Consider the following 23,236-nt stretch of genomic DNA (forward strand, 5'->3'; position numbering starts at 1 on the left):
GTTTTGGCCAAACAGCTGTTATTTTTGGCAATGCCGCTACGCCCACCCACCCCCTGTAAGAATTATGTGTCAATGAGCTTTTGTGCGAGCCCGGATGCATGAGGTGGCAGTGCTGCGATTTGTTATTGTTTTTCCTATATGGGGTGGCAGCTCTGCCGTACGAACAGCTGAGCAAGTGTTTGATGTGCTAATATTTCTAAAACGTTATTGTTGTAAATTAAAAGTAATGTTAAAATTACGTAATGCAATACCACAGCGTTTCTCTAAGAGCGGGTACCTTAAATTGCAGCGATACATCTCCGCCCTATACATAACTGGCGATAAAGCAAATGAAAACTACGTTACTTTACAACCGCACTTGGATTTTGCCGGCACTTTTAACGACAGATCGGCGCTTGAGAAGTCAATTAGAAACCGTGGCCTAAAAATTAGTTTGGAGAGAGTGCTGGGAAAATACCAAAAATATCTAACACATCATGAGGAATTGCGACGACTAGACGGCGAACGGGAAGCGATCAGCCAACAATTAAAAACGCTTGCGAAAGCTGGTGCAGCTGCAAAGGAACTTGATGAGCTCAAAGACCGAGGAAAATCATTACGCAATGATGTGAAGGCACTTAAACAAATACTTTATCCCATTGAGGATGACTTTATACATGATTTCCTGCATCTGCCCAATCGCTTGCATGCCAACTGCCCCGACACTGGAGATGAGCGACTCGTGTATCGTCACCTTCTGCCCGAAAATACGCAACAGGTGCCTTCCACATCGCACCTGGAGCGCAACGATCTTATACACTTTGTGGATAACAATCGCTATTACATGATGAAACAGGCAGCCCATTTCGACGTAAATTCGATGCAAGCGCTGGCGCGATATTTTGTAAAACAGGCCAATTTCCTGCAAACAGCCAATCCTGATTTTGTGCGTTGTGTGCTGATGGAGGCGAACGCTACGCCGCTGGAACATTACCATATGGTCAAAGAGGATAACTTGCAAAACAAGCTGAATGTGGCTTATTTGACTGGGGGTGGCGCCTTCGAAAGCTTCCTGGGCGCCATGACAAAACTATGTGTCTACTCATCTGTCTTACCACTGCGATATGTTTGCTGTGGGCGCAGTTATAGTCGCGCAGAGGCGAAACTACACGGTCCACTGCCAAGTCTCTATACAGCCACCCAGACAAATGCAGTGCAGAGCTTTATGGCCACACAAACAGCTGATGAAGCAGACGCACAACTAGAGGAAATACTTAACTTGGCTGCTGATTTCTACAAAGCTCTCGACATACCATTCCGTATTGTATATGTTGGTGCTGATATGCTGACGCCTTCGGAATCCTTGCGTGCATCTCTAGAAGTCTATGCGCCTTCACTCCAGCGGTACGTTTGCGTAGGGCGCATTAGCAACTACAGTGACTTTGTCTCCAAGCGCATACTCCTCAGCATGAGACGCGAGAAACACTACGACTTCCTCCATTTGGTGGGAGGCCCTGTGCTCTATACGACTCGGCTGATAGCAGCTCTTATTGAGCATGGAATACCCTTGGAGTCTTGCAAGTTGCTGGGCAGCAACGAGCTGGATACGAAAAAAACATTTCAACAAGATCTGCAAGAATTTAAGAACCTTTTTAAATAGAGATTGCAAAATTGTGTGGTTCGAAAGTTCATTGTAGTTTCACTTAAGCCTAACAATAGGTAAAAATATTAAGTCATACATATTTACAAACTAAAATAATCTCGGGCTTTGTGTGGGTGCACTGTGTTTGTGTGTTTGTCAACTGCAGTTGACTTCATCATTATAAAACGTCATGCACGTCAACACCAACATTTTGGAATCATCATCATGATTAATGATTACCAATGTGGACTTTTACTATCATCAGCGTCATCATCATTATTATAGCTGTTAACGCCGCCCGACGCTGTTCACTCACAGTTGATTTGAATTTTGGGAAAGCGCCTGCGGAAATTCTCACACTTGGGCGTTGTAAACGTAAAGGTGTTCTTTTTAGTGTCATCAAGCACGGAATTGGGCCGCACGGCTTTAAGAACGTAAGTTGTGTTGTATTTTAATTTGCTAAACTCCAACGAATCTTTCTGCAAGTAAAAAATACGTGTATTGTGTTTGAATTAGTTCAAAATGTATATTAAAGGAAATTAATGTAGGGACTGCTTAAAAACGTATTCAAATTTGGACCAAAAGGATTAACAAAGGGATTTATTTTCAAAATTTAATTCACATAAAAGCGGGGTTTTAAGCAAGTTATTTCAAGTTATGCCAGATAAATTAATGTTGTCCGCTTATTTTAAAGTTGGAAAAAATTATTATAATTAATTAATAAGCTTTACAGTAATTGATGAATAACATCTTTAAAAATGTGTCTTGTTTATTCATAAAATTGTTGTTGCATATTCATAGTTTAAAAAAATGGGACCAAATCTTCCGTCTGGGATAATATTTTTCATTTTCCTAGATTAATTAATAATTGATTTTGTACTAAATGCTATCTTTTCATAGAGAAAATATATTTAATATATTTTGAATAAAATAACATTTACGTTCTACAAATTGAACAATTTTGAAACTTTTAACTGAAATAACATACAAAATACTTACTTGAATCAAATTCAAATCAAAAAATAAAAAATAAAAACTTTGAATTAATGTAAGTTATAACTGGGCATGTCTGCATCTACTATAAGTTATTAGTTGCAATACTAATTATACTTTAAAGGTAATGGGTAGAGAATTTTACAACAAGTTAAGCAGCACGGTTGCAAAACAACTCAAAAGTTAACATTTCCTCTAGCTTATTGACTTTATAAATGAAGCGCAGTCCCATAAGCCTATTAAATATTTAATGACAGATTATGATTATGTATCTTTCGATTTGTGGACAATATCCAATTTTGATTTAACCGGTTCCAAAACCTAGGTGTTCATCCAGATAGACAGACAAACTGGCATGACTAGATCGAATAGTGTCGTCATCCTGTAAACCGAAAATATACCCTTTCCACCCTTCGTGTACGTGCAAAGTATAAAAAGGTTTTTGGACTTCACATTTCAATAGGTAGCTGAAGGTTTTTATATTTTAACGAAATAACTGTAAGATGTGGAATGTTATAATTAACCATAGTGCCAAGGCCTGTACGTATTGGGACAAGCTTTGCTCGATAAAAAATAAATACGTGTATATGGTTGTGCCGTTTATACGTCTGCTTATACCTATTCATAATATTTCTAATATACGTCACTGTTCTTTAACAAAATTTAGTTGCAATGCTCCCCATGCTTAGCTTAATAGCTTTTGCGCAACAATTACACCAATCTTCGAGTGAGGCGGCGGGTGGTAAGAAAAACCACGTACGTGCAAAACGTGTTTGGTATGTCATATGCAAAGAACATGATTTGCCGATCAAAACAAACAACAAAACGAACAAGCTGAAATCAAATAATAACAACTGGTGGTTGTACTTTAAATCAAATGAATAGCTCGGCACGAATCCAACACATGCCCCTGCCTCATACAGGCACACACACCCATACGCCATATCCCATTCCCATACCTAATACCTAATACTATTTACGCTCAAACACACACCGATACTCACTTTAACACGGATCGCGCTGAACTCTCGATGTTCGCAATTTGTTTCTTTTGGGCACAGTTCGTAGACCCTGCAATAGTTGTCGAGCACAGGCATATTGTTTAAACAGTTTGTTTATAAACATTTCAAAACATCTTACTTCTCCTTGTGTGGCTGCAGGCCCAAAATTTGCACAATCATGCCGAATTTCCGGTTCAGGCGGAAGCGCACTTCATAGGACGTCGCTGAGTGGTTGGTGGCACGAGCGCTCTCATTAATGTTAACAGTGGTCGTCGTAGCGCTCCCTTCCGTACTACTGGGCGGACTATGGTGCTGATGATGATGATATTTGCGTCTAAAGTTGTGAGTCGCACAGTTCAGTGGAGTGTAGGGCTCTAGGGACTGTAGAGTGGTGTTGAAGAGCAGCGATTTCTTGTCAGATTTCAAACGACGCGATCCATTAATACTCATGGCCTGCACTTGTATGTAGTAGGAGGAGTCGGGTAGTAGTTTTCTGATTTCAAATTGATGTGCCTGTAATAAAAATAAGTTGCTAAACGATCTCCAAATATAAATTGAATTTAAATTATATTTTTCGCATATATATTCTACAATTTAATGACTTTTAAAGTTATCGACAACTAGTTGGCAGAATCTTAAGTTTTGCTTCAACTATGGTTATCTTTAATAACAATTGCTTTCCGTATTTAAAAATCCTATATACTATTTCAAAATAAAGCTATGATTTAAAAGAAATTCTTCAGCACACTTTTTATATTAATTTTAATCTTAATTATTTAAATGAAAAGTTGTTGACCTTTCAAGTTTCACAAGTTCCTGATAAATTAAATGATATTTCATAAAAAATTAAATATTCGAATGATATAAATTTATAGCTACAGATTAGTCCATTTATGGTATGAATAATGAAAAAACCAATCACTAATAATTTTATTGAAATTTTTTCACAAAACATAAAACAAAGTTTTTTAATTTTTCCAAGTATTACCAAAAAACAAAATCGACTTTTTCAAGTAATATTTTTGCTTCTGACATTGTCTTGAACATTTAAAAATTAACGAACTAGAAAAGCTAAAGATATAATTGATTTTAATCTTAAACCATACTAGTTTAATAGCTTTGTTGTCCGGGATTTTAAAAAAAGCTGAAAAATAATTTCTTAGTTTATGTCAATAAAATAACAAGAAAGGAATGCTAAAGTCGAGCAGGCTCAACTCTCAAATACTCAAATACCACCCCACAAAAAATAAATTAAATTAATTAAATTAATTAATTAATTTAATTAAATCAGAAAAAATGAACAAACTCGCCCTTTCTCGGGCTCAGGAGAATCTGTATACCAAGTTTGGTTATTCTAGCTCTTATACTTTCGGAGATCCTTGCGTTCATACAGACAGACGGACAGACAGACAGACAGACGGACATGGCTATATCGATTCGGCTTGTCATGCTGATCAAGAATATATATACTTTGTGGGGTCTACCAAGCCTCCTTCTGTGTGTTCCATGTGCACTCGCACAAAACTAATATACCCTTGTACCCTTTGGGTACAGGGTATAAAAATATGAAACTCCAAACTAAATGTAATTTGAATTTTCCTCTTAAGGAAACTATAGAACCGCTTTGCGAAATATTTTCTTTAAATAACAAATAAAAAGAAATAAAAAACCTTCATTTGGGAAACAAAAAGCTAATGATTCCCTAATTTGAAGATATAGATATGAAAACAACTTACATCCTTGACATAAGCCTCCTGTGTTATAAGTGAGGCCTCCCTGGCGCTCACATAGAGTGACCAAATGATTTTGTACTTTTCCACTGGCAAATTGGATTTGGACGGACACCAAATGAGCTTCACACTCATATAGCGGCCATCGTACTGCTTATTAATTATCTTCAAATCATTCGGTGCCTTGGGACGCTTGGGATCTTGAAAGATGTGTGTTTTAATCGGTTGCCGAATTATTGAATTCCTTTATAGCTTACTGCTCGCCAAAGTGAAGGCACGTGACGGTTGAGAGTAGCCGCGGAATCCGTAAGCGTTAACAGCGGCCACACGCACCTGATACCAACGACCCGGTCGAATGTTGAAGAATATTTCCGTACTATGTGTTTAAAATATAAAATATATAGAGAACGTTGCTGCACTGTGGTCTTTCCACTGCAGACTCTCACTTACAATTTCCTGTGGTGCTCATTGTCCATCCTTTCCAGCAGCTTCTCCACCGGCTGCCACTGCCACATGCCCAGCTTGCGTGCCGCAAACAAACGTCCGATGTGCGAGCGCACCTCCACATGAAAGTAGTAGGGAAGCAAGGAGGACTCAATGGTCAGTTCCACCTTGTAGCTGCCCGGTAATTTGTAGCCCAGGATCTTGGGTATAGGCGGCAGCTGAGTATCGTTGTCCACGCCCAGGGGGGCAATGCACACCGGTCCGCACGTGGACGCACAGCATTTCTGCACCTCATCACAATCATGGTCATAGACGCAATTATCCAGACACGAGAGTCGTGTCAGGGCCGACGTGTGATGCCTGAGACCCAACTGAATGTTCGGACACTTGCCGCGCCTCGGTGCACGCAACAGCTCCAATTTGCAGTGTTCGGCACATACCAGAGGCTCTGTGTGATTCTCGCAACGTTCCAGGCACTGCAGCTCAATGATCTTGTCCTTGATATTAATGCTATCGCGCTGGCGTGACGAGGCGCCGGCTCCACTCCGTTGACTCCACAGCATAGCCAGTGACGCCAATAGCGCAGCTCTAAACAGTGCCATGCTCGAGACTGCGAAGCTGATCTGTAACGAGAGAGTGGTAGAGAGCTCCTAAATGCTTGCTAACTGAGTTCCCCTTCAAGACTATATGGATACGAGTATGGGCACACACATGCCGCCTGCGTTCATAATTTCTGCGCTGATCAGCACGTTGATTATGTTGCACATCAGAGCGACGGCGACGTCGTAACGCCTTTTGAAGGATCGGAGGGAGGGTCAGTTAGTTTGTCGCCGCACTGTGGAAAATACTGATCAGTTTGCTGGCAAAAGCCTAGCCGAAGAATTGTTGATATTGAAAAAGGAGTATATATTCTGTTAGCAGAGAGGGACTCCAATCATTTGCAGCAATATGGGATTTTTTAATGAAAAGTGCCTTGGAGTTTTCATTTTTACATAACTATAAACTAAAACTTTCTTTCTAATTGATCATAATGAATCTTAATATACGGACACATAATCACTAACTGGATGGAAATCATGAATGGATGGGAGTGGGGGTGTATCGAAAAAAATGAACAAACTTGCCCATTCTCGGGGTTAGGAGAATCTACATACCAAGTTCGGTTATTCTAGCTCTTATACATTCTGAGATAAAGAAAGAAAGATAAAAACAATTTCATTGTAACAGAAAGAGGTTTTATTATCGGAGTATTATTTTTCAAACCCCTTCTTAACCATTTCGACCCGGACAACTTAGTAGCTTTGTTGTCAAAGAGCAGATAACTTTTTGATATGCCAAGAAAATTTATATTATATTTATATAGCCCAAAGAGCTAGCGGAGAATAGGGTCTCTAGGTGCACATAATAATTGTCCAACCCAGGACAGATCTTAAAATAATGTGCCTCACTATTATATGGTTTTCGTATTTTATTATATACTTGTAATTGTAAAAATTAATCTGTGTAACATGATTGGTAATAAATAGTTTTCCATAGTAATTCACTGCAATCTGAATTTGCAAAAAAACCTGTGCACTATATGGTATAGATTTCTTAGCACCGATTGGTGGAAAAAGCACTATTAGTTTGAGTTTTAATGTCTTATATAAATTGTACTTGTTGCTTGTTGAATTCCCATTAAAATCAGTGCACTTATTTATAAAACTGACATAGAAACATACGCAACTAAGTACCAACAGCTTATTTGTTTAACAAATTATTAATCTGTACTTTTATAAATATCGGTGCACTATATTAAAGAGCTGCCATAGCAATGATAGGCACAACAAAGTTTATTTTAGCTGAATGCCTTTTGTAGACAATTTTAATTACAATTTCCCCAAAAAAGTTTATAGCCAACAAATAATTTGTTCTATAAAGGGAACTTTGTATGTTAAGGATCGCAAGGGTTAAATGTTTTATAATGTTCGTTAAAACCAGACCGCAACTATCTTTTCAAATAAAGTTCTCAACAATCGATTAGTATAACATATCCGGAAATTTATTATAAAAATATTTCAAATTGTTAAATGAAATCCAAAAATAAAATTTGCTCCATAGTGGATCGATCGTTTGCCGGTTGCCTCAACCGGTTTTTGCCATTTTGCATGACCAACTAACTAATCATTCTTTGCATTTGTGCTGCTCTGCGCCTCTACCCCCGTCTACCGACGCCCCTGTCTGTGCGCTGCTCTGCTCTGCTCGCTGACAAAGCGTCGAAGCAATGAAAATGCAAAAATACATAAATGTATCTCAAGTGCTTGACAGGACTTCAAAGCGCGCATCATAGTGCGTGCCATTGACAGATGGACAGAGGCAGCAGTTGCATAGCTGGCTGGGTCTCATGGTTGCTGTTGCTGCTGTTGCTGTTCTTGTTGTTGTTGTTGTTGTTCTGTGTGCCCTACTTGTGCTGCACCATGACGAAGTACGAGATGCGAGAGGCAAGCCTAGAAGTTTTATCTGGCAGCACATTGCGAAGCAAAGCAATTTGCAACTTATAGAAGGTGTGGTGTAGGGTTTAACGGGAAGGGGGCACAAGGTAGAGGGGCATTTAATGCATAGCCTCTAAGCCTCCTTCCCAGAAGTAAGCTGACCGTGTTGGTATGCTTCAAGGAGACTCGTGTAGGGTATTTAGCACGCAAATGGGAAACTAATGCTTTATGGTATGGTCGGTGTTGCTGCTGCTGCTGCTGTTGTTGTTGTTGTTGTTATTATTATTATTGGACTGCGTGTGAATGTGCAGCGGTGGCAGAGGAAACAAAATCAAGAAAAATACGACTACGACGAATGCGCGACGCAAGTGGATGTCACCACATATCCACCACCACACAAGCATAGCAGCCGCTGATGCAGAAGCTGCAGATCACATCACAGAAGCCAGCCACCAGATGCCGCACATACCAAGAGCAAGACGTCGTCTCCGTCTACGTCGACGTTAACGTTAACGTTGACACAGGCGACACTCAAAGGCAATGGCAATGGAGAGGGGGCGGTGGCGGTGATCGGTGGTGTGGTATTCGGGTGATCGGTAGAGAAGCAGGGGAAGCCTCATATAATGTGTGGCGGAGCAAAAACGCAACAGAACGAACGACAGACAGACAGTTAGACGAGACCGGTGCACTGCTACAAATGATCTTTACTAATCGAAACAATTGAATTGGAAAATATGCTTTACATAAAGCTTTACAAGGATTAATTTTTTACCACTGACTTTGATAATCATTTGATTAAACTGCTTATTATCATAAATAATATCAAATATCCAATAAAATTGCTTTGAGTTATGTGAGTCGATATAATCAATATTGCTTTTTCCCTGAAATTCTGGGCAGTATTTAATCTAGGAGTCCAAATCTGGTAAATTTTATAAAAATAAAAAAATAAAATAAAGTATAAAAATAGATATAAATATAACCAAATCCAAATAATTAAATATTAATATAATATATACTAAAACATAAGAATCAAATGAATGCTAAAGAGACTAGTATATGATCAGCTTAATGAGAGTAATCCAAATCGGGATGTCTGACCGATTATTAGCTGTTATAGAAGCGATATGATTTCAAAAAAGTATTTGTGTCAAATCTTGTTTCTTCCTAAAGATATGTGAGTATGTTTTTACTTTCTAACAAGATTGTTTGGCAATATTAGGGTTATAATTATCTTCGGGGAAATCTCTGACCACTTACTGCTGTGAGTTTGGGCAAAGCTTGCCGGACTGGCATTTAAAATTTCCCTCCTTTTCTTTTCGTCTCTCTCTTTCTACTTCTTACTTTTTCTAAGTAGTTCTTAATTAATAGATTATCTACATACATTATCTTTTAAGTTGAGTTTAAATTGTTATTTTAAATTATATAATCATATGATCGACAGAATTATTGTTGATGTACTAAATAAAATAAAAAAATAAAATAAAAAATAAATAAATGACCCTAAAAAAAGAATGTTTTTTGTAAGACACAGTGAAGAGTGCAGTCGTAGATAATTTGCTCGTTTTGCTTTTGCATTAGTCATAAATGAATGCGCCGAACAAATACATAGTTAAGGAATATTATACGTTTCAAAAGTTGCTGCTTTTCATACTATTTAATGAAAGCCCGCTCTTCTTAATGATACTTTAAAGAAGGAAGATCACTTTTAAAATTAATGACCATTTTTCGTGTTGTGCGGTATGTTTGATTTTGGAAAGCTTTTGATTTTTTCTATAGTGTAGAGAGAGGACGGACGAGCAGCGTAACTGAGGGACATTAAGCGACAAATGAATGTGCGACGATCGACGACAACAGCTACAACAACAACAACAACAAAGACGCTGACGATGACGATGAAGACGACGAGATGAAATGCAGCAAGTTCCGCGGAACGAAAAATTTGCAACAAAATTGGGCAGCAAAGCCTCAGATGCGACTGCGCTGCTGTCATATGAATGGGAATGGGTTGGTGTTGGATGTTGGATGTTGGCTGTTCGCTGTTGATGAGGCAGTCGATGGTGCTGATGTTGTTGTTGTTGTTGGTGGTGGTGGTGCTGCCAGGATGGCTGCCGTTGCGTAGAGGCAATTAATTGCTTTTAACGATCCAAAAATTCAAAATTACATTTTATGCCACAAACATATACACACACACACACACCGCCATACATACACAAACACTTACATACTTACGGCTTTAAGATCCGGATCGATTTCGTTGACGTCGACTGATAAATCGTTGGTGGTTGTTGCGTTGGCTTTGCTTTTGTTGTGCTACCTGGCTACTCGTTCTTCCTCACAACACAGAGACGCGACTGAGAGCTTAGGCACAATAGCACGAGACTGTGGCGACAAAGCCCAGCCACCGAAGCAGCAACAATAACTGCAACAGGCGACGCCAGAGGCATGAAAACACAGTGTGTGTAATATGATGCAAATCGTTTAACACTTTGACCAACACCAGCACCAACAACAACAGCAACAACAAATGTTGCAGTCGCAGCAGTAACAACAACAATAGCAACCATTGCATTGTTCAAGTGCAGTAGCAAAGCACTAAAAGTATTTATGCGAGGAAAATAAAAAAAAGTACCAAAAACAAAAGCTCACCATTATCTTCCAGATGAGACGAAACTAAAATGCTCTGCTAGAACAAAGAACTTGCACAAGATCTAGTCAGTATTTTAAAAATTGTTTATATTCTGGTCCCTTCTCTATATATCTTAAGCGGTTTTTATGAGAAGCTGAACTATTAAGCAAATGCATTTTTATATTGGGCACTTATTCCCTGAAAGGAGCCAGAAATTTGGCATAAACTTAATGTGATTTATAAAAATACTTGTATTTTCATAAAATTTCTTCTTTTTACAAATTTTTTTTTTTGGAAATTTTATATAATTTGTAAATGTCTTAAACATTTAGAGTTCTTTTTCTACAATTTGAAATAAATCTTGTATGACAACTACAAGGGAGTGCTTAAAATATTTATTTATTATATTGTTTTCTTTTCGTTTTTTAAAATATGTATCATTCATCCCTTTACAAGAGAAGGTCAGTGAAGGCATTCATTTATGTTTCTAGTATCAAAATCTAGGCATCAAAATTCATTTATTAGCTTAGCTTCCTAAGTACCCTTAGCATGTTTCCTTTCTTTGTGTAAAAGAGACGTATTTCCCATTTCGAGTTGAATTTGGCGCGCAAAGCAAAAATTTTAAAGGGATCTAGTTTAATTTATTTCAATATAATTATAGTTTGAAATTTTTCTTAATTGATTTAAAGCTATAATCAATAAAGCTATTAAATTGATTTAAAGCTATAATAATTCAATAATTGATACATGTGTTTAACGTATATTATTATTTAATAAATAAATAATCATTCTAGAACAAATTTTAAAAACTGCAAACCAATTTAAGCACAAATCAGTTAACGTCTAGTTGAATCGAGACCTCTTTTAATTTCATTTACAAATTGTTGCTGAATTCGTTATTCAATAAATAAGCTTTCTTTACTATAAATTAATTTCCCAACTCAACAAATTTTGAATATTCCAATACTTCTATGTATTATAAAAATTATAGACACATTATTAAGTGCAACTTTACAATTTGCAATTAATAGAAAACTTTCTTAAAATTTTTGTACTTAGGGCTTGCTGAAATAATTTAATAAGCTAATATAAAAAACTTATTACATGAATACAAAACTTTATTAAACGTTGGTGTTTTATGATCTTTGTGTCACGAAATTATATATGATAACAGAAAACGTCATACCATTATATTAAAGAAAATTGCATGTATTCCTTGAGTATCTTGTTACGGATTAACCACAGCCTGCTTTTTTTTTTGTTCAACCGCAAAACTGTAGCCATTAAACAATTAACAAAAGAGGGCAGGATCATGTTCGTACTTAAGGCTGGCATTAATATAGAGTGTATGTGAAATCCAATGAAAGCTTAGTCATTAAATGCGGTTCAAACACCCCATGGTCATCTACAATAACTCATATGCACTGTACTATTGAAACCAAGTCCAACCAAGCGCTGAAGGTGTCAAATGAACGCATTTACGTACTTAAACTTGAAGCCGCATTCAAGGTTCAGAAAAAAATGAAAAAATATAAACAAACAGCATACGAGTATAGTGGCTACTTCCGATGTGTGCAGGGCATAGGGTAAACGGTCAGAACTTTTTGCTTCTGCCCAGTTTCTTGTGTACGGGGCCGCAACATTACGGGTGGACAGAACCAGGGAATGCAGATGCGGTTGGCCTGCTCAAGTGTGTGAAGTCTCATTTATAGTTGTTGCTGTTTCAGCTACTATATGTCACCACTCTACAATAAACAACAACAGCAGCACCAACAACAATAAAAATAACAACGAGAACACAAGACACGATTGCCACAATTAGCACGAAGGCAATCACATTTTACGTCGAGCAAATAGCGCAAATGGCACGCAAAACGAGCGAAAATTTTTCGTACTTACACTTTCGAGTAATTTAAAAGAAAACGTTTGTTTCCTTTGCTTTCTGTTTTTTTTTTTTTTTTTTTTTTTTTTTAATTTTATTAATGAATTAAATTGTGCGTATTACTAGCTGCATTTATGTATATTGTTTGTTTTGTCTCACGCGCACTTAGCTTGACAGGATCAATGAGATGCGATCGATAAAGCGATTATGATTATGCCGCGGGATATGTGATGTTTTGTCGTGCTGGCTTCTTTTAAACGTAATTATTTAATTTAAGCGCGTAGGTTTGACTGCATTGCCACAAATGTATGTAGTGTGTTCTTTGCTGATCCTCCTTCGCTTCCTGGGCTTGTCGTCGCTGCCCAAAAATATCGCGCACAACCGTCACGTTGCACCCACAAAGACTGACTGACACACTGAACGGGCCAATTGCAAGGTCTGCCTCTGACTCTGCCCTGCTTGCCATTCATTGCACACGTTTTGGATGCTGAAACGAACAAACGACGACGACGCTCGTGCGTTCGTGTGCTCGTTCGTTTTGCTCCCACTCTCCTCTGGCGCAGAGCTGCCAATTCTTGACCGGCAAAAAGCTAGATCGACAATGGAAATATCTCAGAAGTAGCTAAATAAATTTTAATAATGGCCAATAGCCGATTTCACAGTTTCGAATAAAAAACGAAACTATCAAAAAAACGAATTCCCTAATTTTGCAAACATTTCCGTTTTTAGTTGGTGTATTGGTTATCCAATAAGATTTAGCTGTTTTTGAAGAACTTTATATTTACTCAATGAACCCAAATACTACGATAGTAAATTTGCAGACAAGATTCATTTTTCGTTCTAAGACATCAAAATGTTGATTCCCTACCGTGATTCGTTCTATAGGCTATAGATTCTTCATTTAATAATAAGAGAAAACATATCATTGAAATGACACGGTCACGAATGATGTTCGCAATTGGGTTAATCTACTATGCACTAAACTATAGCAAGACAACAAGAATATAAAGTATATAAAGGATAGTTCAGTAAATAGAATATTTCTTCGAAGACATCTACAAAGAATGTAACGCCCTAACGAACATGCTAAAATGCTATATCTTCCGCCAGTCGCAAATTATAATTTTTTGCGCAATCGGCATTTGAAAAACACCAGAGCTGGCGGGAAAATAGCTAAACGGTCAGTGCTGCCTCCGGCATTCTCTCGTCGCTGATCGTGCGCTCATGTCGCTCCACTTGTTGCCTGCATGTGTTTATATCTTTTCCGTATGAGTGTAGTCAACAGGAGCTGCAAAACACGCCGCCAAAACAAAGAGATCGCGTAATTTATGTTTTTTTGTTTCTGTACTACTCCTTCACCTCCTCCAACCATACGCTGCAATTTCATTCAAAGTTTCATTAAAGGACGCGCACATACATACACTCAGAGAAATAACAGCGAATGAGATTTCTGAAAGTTTACTTCAGTCAAGCGCTTAAAACTTAAACTAGTTATTTGTTTTTTGGGTTAATTATTTATTAAGAATAAGCATACATTATAGGTATATTTATTACATTACGCTTGTAATATTTTTTGATTTTTTTACAGACATTTCAAGCACATTTATTTTTTATAAAATTTACTTTCATTTTGCCATAATGCTCAACTACATATGTATATAAAGGAATTACATAAATAAATAAACACAAATAATTTGATTGTCTTGGGAAAGGGTAAATACACACATATATAGTATGTATGTATATGAGATGAGTTAAATGCATTGTCATGAGCAAGTTATTTGAAAGTTATAAATTTGTTGTACAAAATTAAATCTAATCAGCCATTCTGTAATGTTTAAAGTAAAACGAATACAATCTCAACCTTAACAACCCTTTTACAAATTACGTTTATTGGCAAACTGCCATGAAAAGTTATGTAAATTAATGATTATGTCGCTTCCATTTAGTCCAGCGGCTTTTTCTCTGAGTGTATCTTATGTATTGCTTTGATTGTTTCATTTTACATGCACCAATAAGTTTTATTCATTACATATTTAAAGAGTGATTGACACTGGCACCTCAAAACATATAAGATTGTTACTGTTAGCATCCTTTGCCTCCCACAACATGCGCCCGCGCATCTGTAAAGGGAACCAATATTTGGTTACGAATGGGGTGATATTGAAATGTTAGGGATCTTTCACTTACCACCGGCAGCGTAGTATTCACATAAACTTTAGCCAAATATGTCTTGCCATCGCCTGTACTCTCTATGCACTCCTGATTGCCATCACAGGGGTCGGGTGATATAGCCGCTTGGGTTTTAACATAATTGAAAACCCAGCGCACTTCGTGTTTTAAAAACGAAACGCCACTGCCTGAAAAGGAAAGCAACAAAAATCAAATAAATTGGTCTAGCTAATCAAATAGCATCAAAACTCATGACTTCAGTTAAAATTTGTAAACAAGAGCGACTCAGCTTATCTCGCTGGAGAGTATATCTCTAACCCACATCCAGCACGCTTCGAACATTTGCCGTTTTCTTTTATGTTGATCATATTCCGTTGGGCTCCCAATTTGATTCGTAAGCATCTTTAATGCACACTGCGATTACAATTTTTGAGAGCGTGGGTGGATTTATATTTTTGTAAATAATACTGGACACTTAAAAAAGCTCTTTGCGGAACCTGTCTCAGATGAATCGATTCGACTGTTCGTCTGTATGAACACCGGAAACTTTGGAACCATAACAACTAGGAACACAAACTTCGGTATGAAGACTTGCCTTATTAATACGGAAAGCAAGTTTAACTTATACTTTTTCCTCCTCATTATATTCAAATAGTCTTTAATTCTTCCCCGATCAGATCAGAGATTCCTTGTTTCATATATATATTTTTTAAATTTGTTTATTCTATAAAAATTAATTAATTAGTTTTTAATTAGTTTCCTTTCTCTGACAAGTTTTTTTTTTTTTTTTTTTCGTGGCATTGCCATTCGACTATAGAATCGAAGGCCTTTATTAGATATTATTGTAATTTGATAAGATTTTTCCAACATAGCTTGCATAGAACTGATTGTCGCAGAATTCAGGTATAATAAAAAAAATTTGTTTATCAGTTATAAGTTTTATATAGTACTTCATATATTGAAGTTTCACCATAATCGGTTCACTACATAATATACATAGGAACGGATGAAAAAAAAAATTTCCGCAATCTGAAGTCGGCCATATTTTTATTGTTATGGAACACTATTTCGACTTTAAATGAAACTGAGTGGGATTTGTTAAAGTTTTTCTGTTGATCATGTGGCTAAATTTTTATTTTAACGCATCACGCATTATTTAATCAAAATTGTAATCTTTTGAATTTAAAATTTAAATTTCGGTACCACGATTGTTTGAATCCTATTTTGTGAGTTCATATCGGGATTGCTTTGTACTGTTCGCCAGTGTGTAAGTATAGGATATGCTTTTTGTGTTCGCCTCGAAAAAGTGAAAGTGTTGATTTGTCTTTTTTTACTTGTTACTGTATTACATACAAATAATTAATTTAATCTAATAAAAGAAAATCACTTATTAAAAAATGGTATAAAAGCGCAAGATATACTTAAGTATCCATTCAATATAAAACGTTGATAAGAGGTCACCAAAAAAATCAGAACTGAAAGTTCTACGAAAACAATTTAACAACTGTTAGACTCATAAATATTACTGCCATATGAAGGAGTGTACCTTGTAGTTCCAGTTCTACTTTGCTGCCATATTTATTATCGGATTTTATCTTTATGGCTTTTGCTGACCAGCGCACTAATTAATGCAATCAAGCCCAATTTTATTTATATTTCTAGCGATTTGGCGATATCGCCAATATGGGAACTTTCCTGCTATCTGCTCAGACCAATGCGTCTCAGTTTACACTCTCCTACCTAAGTATGATCAATTAATTTTATTGCATATTCTATAAAACATTATCGCCGCCCTCTGATTTCGCCCGCAATTGATCTATTTTTGTTTACAAAAACAAATGCAGCAACTGACTTTTAATTTCTTTGTAGCAGCGCAAAAATTTGAATGCGTATGCGGGGTGTTATCAATACAATGCGCTTACCGTTATCATCGAAAAGCACTCTCACGTCAACCAAATCGCCCCGCTTCATGGTGCATGGAATAGTAGTGCATCCGTCAATTTTGAGGTACATGACTTGAAACATGGAACCTGAAATAATAAAATAACACAATAAGTAAATCGATTTAGGTACACATTTATATTTGTTAGTAAAAGTGTGGTTTCAAATATAATGGATTTACAAGTTCATGGCCGCGGAATACGTGAGATCTACACATACTACACGCCTCACTGCCAACACGAGAATTGTTGCCCTCGGCTATTCACATTGTAAATGGTGCACCATATTATTCTAAAAGGCCTTAGCGTATCACCAGGCGCAATTATCGGACGCTTTAAGCATTGAACCTCAGCACTACTTAAGTCGAATTATCAAGAGGGCAGACGTAGAGCTGTCTACTATTTGATTATCACTAGCCAGGTGATTCTTCATTCCACAATATATGGCCAACTGAACGTTGAAGGCCGTTCTATAATCTATTTATACTTACACTCTTAAGGGTGCCACATAAAACTAAGTGCAAATTAATTTGAATGTAAATTATACAACAAAGTAGTCTATTATTATTATTGACCTTTAAATAAAGCTGAGTAATTCTGAAATGGCTTATATGAGTACGTTGATAGGTCTCCTTGCTTTTCTAGTCCATAAATTATCAGTGCTTTATATAAATTGATCATTTTGAAATCAATTTTATCATTTAATTAATTTCTTGTATTTGCTGCATATTGGAAAGTTTATATACACATGGGGAAATTTTTGCACTGATTAGATGATAATCTAGTTGATTAGTTTACTGCTATACTCGTATATCATGCCTTCATACGAGTATTTAAAATTATTTCTTAAATTGGAACCAAATTTGGGGCAGATAAGCCCCAATTGAACAGCTCATTTCAAAAATTTCCAATTCCAACCCAGAAGCCATTCATATTGATCAGCAAGACAGGGCGAAGAGGTATAGGCATATCCGCCGATATGTAGACTGGTCTAACCCACAGGCCGAGTTTTTTAAGAACGATATGTAGTTAATATTTTATAAAGTTTCCAATGAATCTATCAGTGCAAAAACCAATCTCACTTAAATAGCCTTTGGTGCTTTATCATATAACTTTCATTCGGAAGATCGATGAAATAATCACTCTACAACCAATTTTGGTTAAATTAATTATTTCATAATGCCTCCTGATAATATGAAGCTTTACAGAAATTGTGCTTAAGAATAAGATGAAATATCGAAAGTATATATAGGTACTGGTATAAATCTATTTTATTTACGAAATATTTTTTATAGTCCTCCCCAACATTCCCTGCCTGAATCGAAACAAGAGAGAACGCTACAGTCGAGCAAGCCCGACAGTGTAATACCCTGTACCCAGGTAAACTTCCGTCACTGAGTTATATGCGCCCATAGCAGCAGCAAAAAGAGGAAGAAGAAGAGCGAACTTGTTGCTGCAGTTTGTGGGGGTTGTACTGGCGAGAATATGTTTCGCTAATAACTTTTCTTAGAATTGACAGAATTCAATCAAATTTTAAACAACAGTAGACAATTATTTATAAATTATGTGTCCAAATTTAGTTTAGGTAGCATCTGAAATGTGGACGCTATTGACGAAATTCTGCAGCGGGGGAAGGGGGGAAAATTAAAAAAAATAAAATAAACTCGTCCTTTCTCGGACCTAGGAGAATCTGGATGCCAACTTTGGTTATTCTAGCGTTTATAGTTTCTGAGATCCTCGCGTTCATCCAGACGGACGGACAGACGGACGGACAGACGGACGGATATGTCTAGATCGATTTCTCTCGTCATGCTGATCAAGAATATATATACTTTATGGGGTCGGAGATGCTTCCTTCTGTATGTTACATACTTTGCACAAACCTAATATACCCTTTTTACCCTACGGGTACAGGGTATAAAAATAGCCAAAGGGACAGTTTTGTTCAAAAATAACTTGACATACAAATTTATTGTACTGTTGAACACTATAAATAATTAAACATTAATAACTACATAGATATGGCATAAAAAGTTTCTCAGTATTTTCCCAATAAAATTACTAGAAAATGTGAAACAGGATTTCATTATTTTCGAGTTTAGAGAATTAGATATTTTAGGTGAAGAACATAAGTAATATAAGTAGAACAATAAATTAATTAACTGATAAACTAATTCGATATCAAAAGCATAGAAAATCTACAAATTGTTTATTAAAAATAAATTTTCTATTGTCCATTAACATAGACTGTTTTCCATTATTACTTGTTCATATTATTTGCTCGATCATTTGATGGGTACCAGGTTAAACGAACATTTTGAACATGCAATTTTTACCTAATGAAACTAATAATACTTTACTAGATCCTCTAAGGACGAACATTTAGTCCTTGACTATAAAAAACTTACCGCAGTCCTCGAAAGGCAACGATCTTAGCTGCAAAAGCTTCTTATAGACTTCATTAGTTGCCGTGCTTATTACACCACATGTTAACTCGTGTATTGCACAAACAATCAAGAAAATTTTGAAGTAGTATACAATATAGCAGCGCATGTTTTAATCAGCTGGACGAAATGGCTGCGATTAAAATTTTTGGTCTGATTCCGAAAGTTTGAATAAAATAAAGGCGAATGATTAAACGTATATTTTGGTCAAAGACTCGGAGAGCAACGCACGGTTAATATTGATATGGAACCGTCTGTGGCCGACAGGTGACTGGCAATAACCTGAAGCGTGTCCACTATAAACAGAGCCGAAATCTAAATGGCCAGCCAATTGGTTAGTAATGGCGGAACATTACTGAAGAAAGAGAGAGCCTTACACTCTCTCCGCAAATTTGTTTTTTTATGGCTGGGGCGTTAAGCATTAACGTAAATAAATAATTTGTGTATGATTAGGCAATAAAACTTTGATTTATTGGCTGGGAATGCGGAGAAGGTGGCGGGCCCGCGCTACCGTGCTATCTACCAATTGTATTGGCCGTGTGTATATGCCAGCAAAATGACTGATAAAACTCGTTCGAAAAGATTTGAGGATTGTTTGGCCGGGTGGTGACGTCTGGTATTTTATCATTGATAAGATCGAAGAAAGGAGGTGAAGGCACACACGCGTAGATTTATTTGTGATTCATTTATACGTATGTATGAGCTATAAATAAAGCATAATTAGTTTAGTAGATTAGGTGATAGTTGTTTAAAAAAAATATGAGCTACTCCAATTCCACTCGAAGTATCCACATAGTATTTAGTACATTTTTTAATAATATTATTTTTTATTTGCATTTTAATCCAAACACGGTAAGTAAAACTCATTCTGACATGGGAATGTGACAAAATTGATTGTACAATTGCATTGACGACAATCGCAATTCATTTTACTCGATAATACCCTTCAGATAATTCGTATTCTTGATGAAGCGAAAATCAGTGCGCAATTGTATGAATTGTCGCACCACTGACTTGTCCAGATAATTCTATAGTAAAAAATATCAAAAGAAAAAACCCAATTATTAATATACAATACAGCGTACCCGATTCGCGATACCTACCAATGTGTCACCTGTGCAAACCTCTTGAAGATTTTGGGGCTTTACGAGTAGCAAATTACACAAGGCATGTAGAATATCAAACAATTGTGTCACGAGTGGACTATCTAGATCACGTATACATTTACGATATTCGTTAACATCACAAATGGCGCACATGGCACCTGCTGTGTTAAACTGCATTGTTTGCAAATGATCGTAGATAACGCGATGCAAACGTGTGCCAAATTCAGTGAGGACATTTTGTAGATTCTCACCATCCACACATTTTTTGATCTGCACAATAACGGGCTGCAGATTTTGCACAACTTGCAAACAAGCCTATGACGAATAGAGCACAGATTGTATATTTAATTTATAAAAACTACTCGTATGACTAATCGTAATTACCGCTGATGAAATAGTATCCACGTCAGTCTCGGGTTTATAGTCTGTCTTTTTTTGTTCGTACTGCAAGTAAACTTTGACCCAACCAATTACAGCGCTTATGGAACGATCCAACCCCTGATCCAGCTTCGTCTCAATTTGTTCCATAAGAATACGCTTTTTGAAAACATAATCGGAATATTTGGCCGTGTTGCTGTTATCATTTTGAAATGACAATTAGATTTTATTTTAAATTTGTATATTTAATTTCAAACTCACCTCACACATGGTATAATCGATGTATTGCACAGCTTATCCAGCAAATGAACAATAATATTTGTTTTTTGTACCACATCGAAGAAATACAACTGTGGAAAGATTTTGCCCTCAGCCAATGGTACTGCCTGCAGTCCTAATTCGAGTGCATAATCTACATGCTCATGCATTAGGAAACGTAGTAAAATGTCGTTTAGCTTAATGGCATTGCTTGGAAGCTCAGCCTCTGTTGATAATAGCCTGCAACGCTTAAACGAGGCCTTCGCCTCTTGCAACATATTTATGGCTAGTTCCTCCGAAAGAAATGTTTCGCCGCCATAATCCTCAATGGCTGCTATGTTAATATTGGCACGTGTGGCAATTAACACCTCCATGTTGCGTCGAAAAGTAGTTGTTTTTTGAGTCTTTTGATGCTTCTTGCTGGCATAGAATTTCTCCAGCTCCGTTGAACATTTAGTTGTCAGACATTTGGTTTCCATTTCTGCATACCCGGCAAGATGTTTCATGAAAATCTGTTGTGTAAGTTTTTGCAGCAGATCATCATCAATGGTAGACATGTAGATTTGCAGATCTGTAGAGAGCTTTAGGGTGCTGCAAAGTGTACAATTTACAATTTATACATTTTACTTAATGATTAGGTATGTTACCGTGAGTAAAGCTCATAAAGCGTGCGCAAGTATTTCTCCTCATTCTTTTTGTCTTCTAGCTTGGTCATGGCGTACTGATGGAGCTTCAACTGATAGATATTCAATATGAACTTTGACATTACCTGCTGCGGATTGGCAAACACCTTTTTGATAATTTCATAATGATGCTTGCACAATGGTACTATGCCTATGAAAATATCCTTGCCACTATACGGCGTCATCTGACTCTGCTCAATGTAGGCATCCACACACTGTGCATAGCCCTTGAACTGAGATAGTATTTGCGCCAGAGCTTTCATTCGCTCAATATCTTCACTCTTTTGGGCAGTGGCAAATTCTTCGATTAGTCGCCTTTCCACCTCATCATATTTTTTCTCAATTTTGCGCTTTGACTCTGCGAAATTTCCCGGTGGCAAATCCTGTGAAATCGTATACAGTTTTTGTATTACATCAGCCGCTTCGTTCAGGCGAGCTGCATCAGTAAATATATCGTTTACAATGGGGCCGGATATAAGAAACTCAGACATGTAGCTAAGCAGCTTTTGTGCTTCAACGGAACGACTACGTGGCGTATTAACATTTTCCAGCTGCTGGCCCAAATGCTTTATTTTTCCAGCCACCGAGTTAATCTTCTCGTCCAGCTCCCCGAAACAGTCGATGGCTATCTGATGACGTTCCTGCAGCTTCGCTACCCTTTTGGCATGCGCCTCCTTCTCTTGTCGAAGCGACTCTTCAAGCCGTTCGCATTTGCTTTGATGTTTCTCCTGTAGTATTTTCAAATCTTTAATGGTCTGTATAAATGTATCATGCAGCGCAAGAGGGCTGAATTCATCGCTGCTTTGCAACTCATTGTTTGTACGCCAGGTTAGCCGTTCAATGAACTCGCCCACTTCAAAGGGGTCCTAGTTAAGTAATTGCGGGGTTATTAATGGTTAGACAGACATTTTTTGGATCCATTTACCTGTTCGAACTCTTCCATGTATTGGGATAGCATTTTATTTTATTTTTTTTTTGCTTACCCACTTTTCTAATCAATCGTAGGCGTATACAACAAAGCGTTCTTCTTCTTGTCCTATGAATCAGCTGATTGCAGTGTTGTCATATTTTACGGAACGGTGTGGCAATATTGCTTAACTGTTGCGCCTGCCGCATTTTAAAATTTAACACAAGAGTAGAATGGTTGTCTCGCGCGCCCGAATCTTATAAACATTGTACTCGGTTAAGTTGTAGAGTTTAAAGAAAATATATACTCTACCTACACATGCTGGAGGAAAAAATTATTTGGACATCATTTGACGAAAATATTTTCAAAAGACTAGACGTGCCTCGCAAATAAGTTGTGGCATTCTGAAGGTTATTTTAAGTGAGTTATTTACTTATAAAATAAATATAAAATGTTGAAGAGTATAAATGAAATTTTGTTAATCAATGAGTTAACTAAACTATGTTAAAGTTCAATTTAATTAATTTTCAACAATAAACAGATGACGAATTTTCAAAGTTGTAAAGTTGCAAGAACA

The 23,236-nt window shown here is 36.9% G+C and overlaps 4 protein-coding genes across 4 annotated transcripts; 1 reads left to right on the forward strand and 3 right to left on the reverse strand.

Annotated features, from left to right (window-relative positions):
• Positions 1-137: 137 nt before the first annotated feature.
• Positions 138-1,665, forward strand: LOC115620486 (serine--tRNA synthetase-like protein Slimp). Its single transcript, XM_030513719.1, has one exon. It carries the CDS (start codon positions 227-229, stop codon positions 1,637-1,639), a length of 1,413 nt encoding a protein of 470 aa, XP_030369579.1. The 5' UTR covers positions 138-226; the 3' UTR covers positions 1,640-1,665.
• Positions 1,654-12,821, reverse strand: LOC115620485 (anosmin-1). The gene is made up of 7 exons (XM_030513718.1): positions 12,789-12,821; positions 5,796-6,412; positions 5,603-5,721; positions 5,352-5,545; positions 3,755-4,128; positions 3,619-3,685; positions 1,654-2,100 (listed from the first exon to the last, which is right to left on the reverse strand). The coding sequence occupies exons 2-7, from the start codon at positions 6,389-6,391 to the stop codon at positions 1,930-1,932; spliced, it is 1,521 nt and encodes a 506-aa protein (XP_030369578.1). The 5' UTR covers positions 6,392-6,412; positions 12,789-12,821; the 3' UTR covers positions 1,654-1,929.
• A 1,942-nt stretch (positions 12,822-14,763) lies between these two features.
• LOC115621566 (NPC intracellular cholesterol transporter 2) lies at positions 14,764-19,630 on the reverse strand. The gene is made up of 4 exons (XM_030515247.1): positions 19,292-19,630; positions 16,866-16,973; positions 14,962-15,131; positions 14,764-14,894 (listed from the first exon to the last, which is right to left on the reverse strand). The coding sequence occupies exons 1-4, from the start codon at positions 19,434-19,436 to the stop codon at positions 14,808-14,810; spliced, it is 510 nt and encodes a 169-aa protein (XP_030371107.1). The 5' UTR covers positions 19,437-19,630; the 3' UTR covers positions 14,764-14,807.
• A 534-nt stretch (positions 19,631-20,164) lies between these two features.
• LOC115620810 (exocyst complex component 5) lies at positions 20,165-22,782 on the reverse strand. Its single transcript, XM_030514234.1, has 6 exons — positions 22,678-22,782; positions 21,717-22,618; positions 21,073-21,660; positions 20,818-21,007; positions 20,431-20,748; positions 20,165-20,355 (listed from the first exon to the last, which is right to left on the reverse strand). Exons 1-6 carry the CDS (start codon positions 22,708-22,710, stop codon positions 20,257-20,259), a joined length of 2,130 nt encoding a protein of 709 aa, XP_030370094.1. The 5' UTR covers positions 22,711-22,782; the 3' UTR covers positions 20,165-20,256.
• Between the last annotated feature and the right edge of the window lie 454 nt (positions 22,783-23,236).

Source organism: Scaptodrosophila lebanonensis, unplaced genomic scaffold (assembly GCF_003285725.1).
Source record: "Scaptodrosophila lebanonensis strain 11010-0011.00,11010-0021.00 unplaced genomic scaffold, SlebRS2 tig00000024-arrow-pilon, whole genome shotgun sequence".
NCBI classification, from domain to species: Eukaryota; Metazoa; Arthropoda; class Insecta; order Diptera; family Drosophilidae; genus Scaptodrosophila; species Scaptodrosophila lebanonensis.

Bases quoted from the DNA above. Each gene is read 5' to 3' on its own strand.
- LOC115620485 (XM_030513718.1), bottom strand. From the start codon at position 6,391: ATGGCACTGTTTAGAGCTGCGCTATTGGCGTCACTGGCTATGCTGTGG. The intron at 4,129-5,351 runs GTAAGTTGTTTT...TTTTTATTACAG, and splicing joins AGGAGGCTTATGTCAAGGAT to GCACATCAATTTGAAATCAG. The intron at 2,101-3,618 runs GTGAGTATCGGT...TTTTACTTGCAG, and splicing joins TCAGCGCGATCCGTGTTAAA to AAAGATTCGTTGGAGTTTAG.
- LOC115620810 (XM_030514234.1), bottom strand. From the start codon at position 22,710: ATGCTATCCCAATACATGGAAGAGTTCGAACAG. The intron at 20,749-20,817 runs GTAATTACGATT...TATTCGTCATAG, and splicing joins TGGATACTATTTCATCAGCG to GCTTGTTTGCAAGTTGTGCA. The intron at 20,356-20,430 runs GTAGGTATCGCG...TTTTTACTATAG, and splicing joins TTTGCACAGGTGACACATTG to AATTATCTGGACAAGTCAGT.
- LOC115620486 (XM_030513719.1), top strand. From the start codon at position 227: ATGTTAAAATTACGTAATGCAATACCACAGCGTTTCTCTAAGAGCGGG.
- LOC115621566 (XM_030515247.1), bottom strand. From the start codon at position 19,436: ATGCGCTGCTATATTGTATACTACTTCAAAATTTTCTTGATTGTTTGT. The intron at 15,132-16,865 runs GTAAGCGCATTG...TTTCCTTTTCAG, and splicing joins AGTGCTTTTCGATGATAACG to GCAGTGGCGTTTCGTTTTTA. The intron at 14,895-14,961 runs GTAAGTGAAAGA...TTCCCTTTACAG, and splicing joins TGAATACTACGCTGCCGGTG to ATGCGCGGGCGCATGTTGTG.